The 6,000-nt window shown below is 46.2% G+C and overlaps 1 protein-coding gene across 2 annotated transcripts in view; it reads left to right on the top strand.

The window, feature by feature from the left end:
* The first annotated feature begins 654 nt into the window (after positions 1-654).
* The window catches only part of JAKMIP2 (janus kinase and microtubule interacting protein 2), a 53,854-nt gene continuing 48,508 nt past the window's right edge, over positions 655-6,000 (top strand). For both annotated transcript variants that reach the window (XM_060146465.1, XM_060146464.1), the window contains exon 1: positions 655-783. In XM_060146465.1, coding sequence (XP_060002448.1) covers positions 655-783 — 129 coding nt within the window. The remainder of the gene's footprint in view (positions 784-6,000) is intronic.

Genomic DNA, 6,000 nt, shown 5'->3' with positions numbered 1-6,000 from the left:
TAAGGTGGGAGGCTTCGAGGAGGAACTGATATGCCAGCTGAGACCTGATGGAGTCATAAAGGTTAGTCAGACTAACCTGTCTGTGTGGCAGCATGTGAGGATGAGGATACGGGGAGGACCATGTGAGCAGGCTGGGCAGAGGATGGAGAAAAATGAAAAGTCCTTATGCGAAGAGAGGAAGAATCAGAAAAAGACATTCCTTACGGCCAGTGTATAAGTGAGTGATGTGGAGGAGGTGAGGCTAGGAGAATGGGCAGGTTCAGGCATAAGGAGCACTCTGAGGTGTGAAAGGTATACTCATATATGTCTTCATAGGTCTTTGAAGGGTTTTAAGCAGGGCGTTGACATGACCAAACTCGCCCTTTAGAAAGCCGGCCCTAAATTGAAGCACCAAGTGGACAGGAGCCCTAGGGAGGAGGCTCGCGCAGGCGGCTCAGGCTGCGTGCCTGACGGGCACGTGGCCCAGGTCTTGGTCACAGCGGTAACTACTGTCTCTGCCTCTCCCAGGGCTTCTAGGACAGCGGCTGAGGAGACCTTCCCGAGGGGCAGCACGCAGTAGCTGCTGAGCCATCGCACCCGGGAGAAGCAGCAGTAACATGGCAGCCCCTGCTTGAGAGGAATTAAACACCAACAGACTCCATTCAGAGAGGAACAATGTCCAAGAAAGGGCGAAATAAGGGCGAGAAGCCCGAGGCGCTCATTGTCGCCCTTCAAGCTGCCAACGAAGACCTCAGGACCAAGCTCACAGACATCCAGATAGAGCTACATCAAGAGAAGTCCAAGGTGAGTGGGGCTCCCCAAGGCTGCAGCCTGGGAGGCTCTGGGCCAGCTCTGCCCGCTGGCCTGCCTCAGTGGGCCTCTGTCTGCTGGTTGCCAGAAAGGGCAACAACCCCTGGACAGAGGGAGATTCCCTGTGTGTGGCAGGAGGAAGTTGACCACAGGATACACAGAACATGAGAAAAACCTGCCTGTGGGGCTGAGCTCTGCCTCCCCAGGGGGCCAGATGTAAAAATGGAGACCACACCTGTCCCCACCTACACCTCTGGACACTTCATAGGCATACGGCCTTGGGTAGGTTCCACCCTTGCCCTCTGTAGTCATTTCCCCTGTGGCATTTCTCAGATGTGTCCCTGGTGTCACTCCACTGCTCAGAACCCTGCAACGGCTTCCTGCCTCTCAGTCAGGACTTTCCCCACCACTGAGGACTCTCCCTCCAGCTGTCTCCCAGACCCATCTCCCACTGCTGTCCCCCAGATCACTCTGCTTCAGCCTCTTCGCTGGACCAGGAGACATATGCCCATCACATTTGGGCCTTTGCCCTTGTTCTTCCCCAGTCAGCGGCATGCTCCTTCCTCACCAACTTCAAGTGTCAGCCCTAGTACAAGCATCTGACCACAGTGTCCAAAACAGAGCACTTCCTGGGCCCACATACTGCTTAAGGCCTGCCTCTTCTTGATTCATCTCAGAGCAATTTCTATGTTTATGTATTCAACTTGTTTAGTGGTTCTCTCTCCCCAGTCAAGTGTAATCTCTATGACAACAGAGTCTCATCTTACGTCTCTATTCCTAGAGCCTAAATAAATGTCCAGAACTGAAAAGCTCAACATATATTTGTTAAATGAGTAGATGAATGACATGACCAAGAGGTGATTTCTTCACTATACCTTAGCTTCTTCATCAGTCACATACTGTTTTCCTGTTGAGCTGGGATGAGGTTTAAGTTAGACAAGTACAAAAAGGAGTCATGAGGAGTACATGAGAAAATTCACGTCAGAGGCTCAGAGAGCTGCCTGGCACATAGCAAACTCTGAAAAAAAAATGCATGGTAATATCCCTTCTAAAATGCTGTATGCTTGAGTCAGTTGCTATCTAGACTTAAGAAAGTCTCTTTAATTCTCTGAATCTCATCCCTTAAATGAATATGCTAACACTTATCTTACTAGAGTGGTATGGATATCAAACAGGGTCACGGACAGGAAAGCATTTTGAAATATGTGACAGGCATAAGACATTTTTGCAAACTAGAGACAGCCATGTCAGCATAAAGTTGCCTTAAAGAGATAGAGCCTTGTGTAGTAAGGAAACGTTCTTGGTCAAGCTATAGATCACAAACCAACAGATATCCTTATTCTTTTTAATCTACCTCTTCTTCCTTGACGTTGCTATTACATTTTAATTAGTTATTTTCACCCAAATCTATTTCTCCTGGTTTGAGCAATAATAAAGCTTGGATTGGCCAAAGCTCCTGGCCTCCCGTCTCAGCTAAGCCTTGACCTTGGATAACCAGACCCCAATGTAAAGTTTGTGAAGGATATTATAGTTTCCACGAAGCTAAAAGGACTGGGATGTCCCGAAATGAAAACAAACAAACAAAACCCAAAAACTTTTGTGTAAGAGTCAGAAAACCAGAATATTGTCTTTATCTCTCCTTGGGGACAAATTTCAGTGTTTCAGTATCTCGATCTGTAATTCAGTGACTGAATCTGTTTCTCCATATCTGTGTCCCTCAAGCATCACTGGGCGTTAGAATAACCTGAGGGAACTTATTAAAAATTGAGATCCCTGGGCCCACAACCCAAGGATTGTGATAAAGTAGGTGGGTTAAGGTTCAGGACGGCAATTCCAGCAAACAGTCCAGACAGTCCCCATGGAGGTGGCTCTCTGCCTTCATGTTGACAAACACTCCACTCCACGATTCCTTCCAGGTTGACAACCTATAAACATTTCATTGGTTTTAACTTTCCCTGGGGCAACATAACATTTCAAGGGAGGCAGACTCCTTTTTTTTTTTGCGGTACATGGGCCTCTCACTGTTGTGGCCTCTCCCGTTGCGGAGCAAGGCTCCGGATGCACAGGCTCAGTGGCCATGGCCCACAGGCTCAGCCGCTCCGCGGCATGTGGGATCCTCCCAGACTGGGGCACGAACCCGTGTCCCCTGCATCGGCAAGCGGACTCTCAACCACTGCGCCACCAGGGAAGCCCGGCAGAGTCCTTTAATTGTAGTAACAACAGAATGACAAACTACCTTCACGGGAAGAAACCTATCCGTCTAAAGACCGGCAACTATAACCTGCTGCTGATTTACAGAGAGCAAACTCATGAGATTTTAAAGAGGCAGAGGCCCGACAGACCCCACCCTGCCATTTTCCACACATTCAAGCTTTTTTTTTTTTTTTTCATTCAAGCCTTTTAAAAGGAGTAACTCTTGACCACGGACAGAGCTGTTTATCCTGCCTGTTTATCCAGGGCCTGGCCCTGGTGTCTAAGCCAGCAGGTCAGGGGTAATCTCCCTTGCCTCTGACAAGAGACGAGAAACCAGACCCTGGAATAAAAGCACTGCCCTATTGTCCCCTCTGCTGCCCCCTCCCCAGTCTCCCTCTCCGCGGTCCTTAATTACAATCCCAGCACAGGGGCCACAGCAAAGCCTCACTGCCTGTCAGCAGCTTTCCCCAAAGAGCAAAGGGAATTTAGAGGGCAAACAAGCCATAAAGCAGTTTTATTAAAATAAATACGATTGTGTTTCCAAAGGCCCAAGCTTTAAGAGAGAGAATATGAACAATGCCAACATGTGAATTCACACTCTCAGTTTGGCTCCAAGGCTATGATGATAAAATGACAGTTTAGCCACTGGGGAATGGACTAGTTAAAGAGCAGAAACCTTTGGAGCAATGGGGCATTACTCATTTTTCCAGAAAGACAAATCATCCCATTGACATTTGCAGAACACATTGTAGTAGAGCAGAGTCACAAATGCTGGACTGTTTTGAATGTTTACTCTCTGTCCCACACCGTAAGAACTGCATTTCCTCCTGACATAATCCCAGCTCTTTCCCTTAGCGCCTGAGTGACCCTGAGCAGGTTATGAAATCCCTCTGCATCTTCCTTCCCTCATCTGTCATATAGGATAATAGTCATGTTTACTTCCTAAGTGTGTTATTTTTTGAGGAGTTAGTGTCAAACATGTTGTGTTATAATTCAGTCATCTCACTTCATCCTCACTACCATTCTCTGAGGTGGGCATTGTTGTGATCCACATTTTACAGATGAGGAAACCGAGGCTTGGTGAGGTTAAGCAATTCACCCAGAGTCACATGCTAGTCGGTGACAGAGCTGAGTCTTTAACTCCCCTTCTCTCTCCTCCCAAGCCAATGCTCCTTTTTTGAAATATGTTTTTTCCCCAGTTTTATTGAGATATAATTGACATATCACATTGTATTTGTTTTAGGTATACAACATAATGATTTGATATATGTATAAATTGTGAAATGATTACACAATAAATCTAGTCAGTATCAGTCACCTCACATAGTTACAAAGTTTTGTTTTCTTGTGATCAGAACCTCTAAGATATACTCTCCTTGCAACCTTCAAATATTGTTAACAGGATTGTTAACTATAGTTGCCATGCTGTACATTACATCCTCAGAACTTACTTATTGTATAACTGGAAGTTTGTACCTTTTGACCCCCCTCGCCCACTTCTCCCATCTCCTACATCCTGCCTCTGGCCACAACCGCCAGTCCGTTCCCTGTATCTATGAGCTCTAATTTTTTTTTTTTAGATTCCACACAGCATCTGTCTTCCTCTGTCTGACTTATTTCACTTGGCATAATGTTGCAAATGACAGAATTTCCTTCCTTTTTATGGCTGAATAATATTTTGTGTGTGTGTGTGTGTGTGTGTGTGTGTATGTGTGATATATCACATTTTCTTTATCCATTTTACATCAGTGGACACTTAGGTTGTTTCCATGTCTTGCAAAGCCTATGCTTAAAATATGTGAAGGTCTGGAAAATACTGAAAAGTTTAGGCAGAGGAAGAGAGGATGTAAGAACTTTTCTTTACACTATTGTGCAAAATTTCAAATGGAGAAACAAAGTGGGAGAGGGAGTGGGAACATACCCCTATCCTTCTCCCATAGATGCCTGCATTTCCACTGCAGGGAAATGAAACAAAAATACTAGATACAGTCAACTTCTGGTGAGTAGAAATTATCTAAAAGATTTGCCAATCGCTGATAGGAATAACCATGCAGATAGGTAGGTCATTTTGACTGGACTCCAGGCATAAGGGCCAAGAGGATGTAACTGTGAAGAGCCTGTGGTGGATAGGAAAGAACACAAGGCGGGGTCTTTTTCTTTAGTTAATTAATTTATTTATTATTTTCTTATTTTTTTGGCCGCGTTGGGTCTTCGTTGCTCTGCACGGGCTTTCTCTAGTTGCGGCGAGTGGGGGCTACTCTGTTGCGGTGCACAGGGTTCTCATTGCAGTGGCTTCTCTTGTTGGGGAGCATGGGCTCTAGGCACATGGGCTTCAGTAGTTGTGGTTCGTGGACTCTAGAACACAGGCTCAGTAGTTGTGGCACACGGGCTTAGTTGCTCCGCAGCATGTGGGATCTTCCCAGACCAGGGCTCAAACCTGTGTCCCATGCATTGGCAGGCGGATTCTTAACCACCTGCGCCACCAGGGAAGCCCAGGGTGAGGTCTTTATGCTGGATGATCTTGTCATTTCTGGCCTGCACTTGTGCATCTATAAAACGAGCAGATTGTAGACAAGATAAAAGAGCTAAGGTCCTTGCAAAACGGTCGAGATTGGTTAGGAAAGGAAACTGCTTTAGCTCTTCGGGACCCTTCCCTGACCACCGAGTTAGATGACACTGTTCCCCTAGTTCCATGTACTCTATCACATCGCCCTGTAATACTTTAATCACCGGGCTCTGTACTGTCTGAAGTTATGTTATTCGTTTATTTGCTTGTTTATTGCCTGCTGCCCCCACCCCAATGAAATATATGCTTCTATGGGTAAGAGACCATGTCTGCTTAAGGGATCCCCTAAGTAAGGTATCCCCAGAGCTTGCAGTGCTGCCGGGCATGTAGGAGACATGTCCTACTTGTTGAATGAATTTCCATGGTTCTTTTTAAAACATTCCCAACCACCCCAAGGGATAAGTACATTATAGTATTTATTTAGGTGGGCATCCCCAAGCCTGGGTGGAGAA

The sequence above is a fragment of the Lagenorhynchus albirostris genome, chromosome 3, assembly GCF_949774975.1.
Source record: "Lagenorhynchus albirostris chromosome 3, mLagAlb1.1, whole genome shotgun sequence".
NCBI lineage: Eukaryota > Metazoa > Chordata > Mammalia > Artiodactyla > Delphinidae > Lagenorhynchus > Lagenorhynchus albirostris.
The sequence above is the reverse complement of the archived record's forward strand: the minus strand, read 5'-3'. Positions and strand labels throughout refer to the sequence as shown.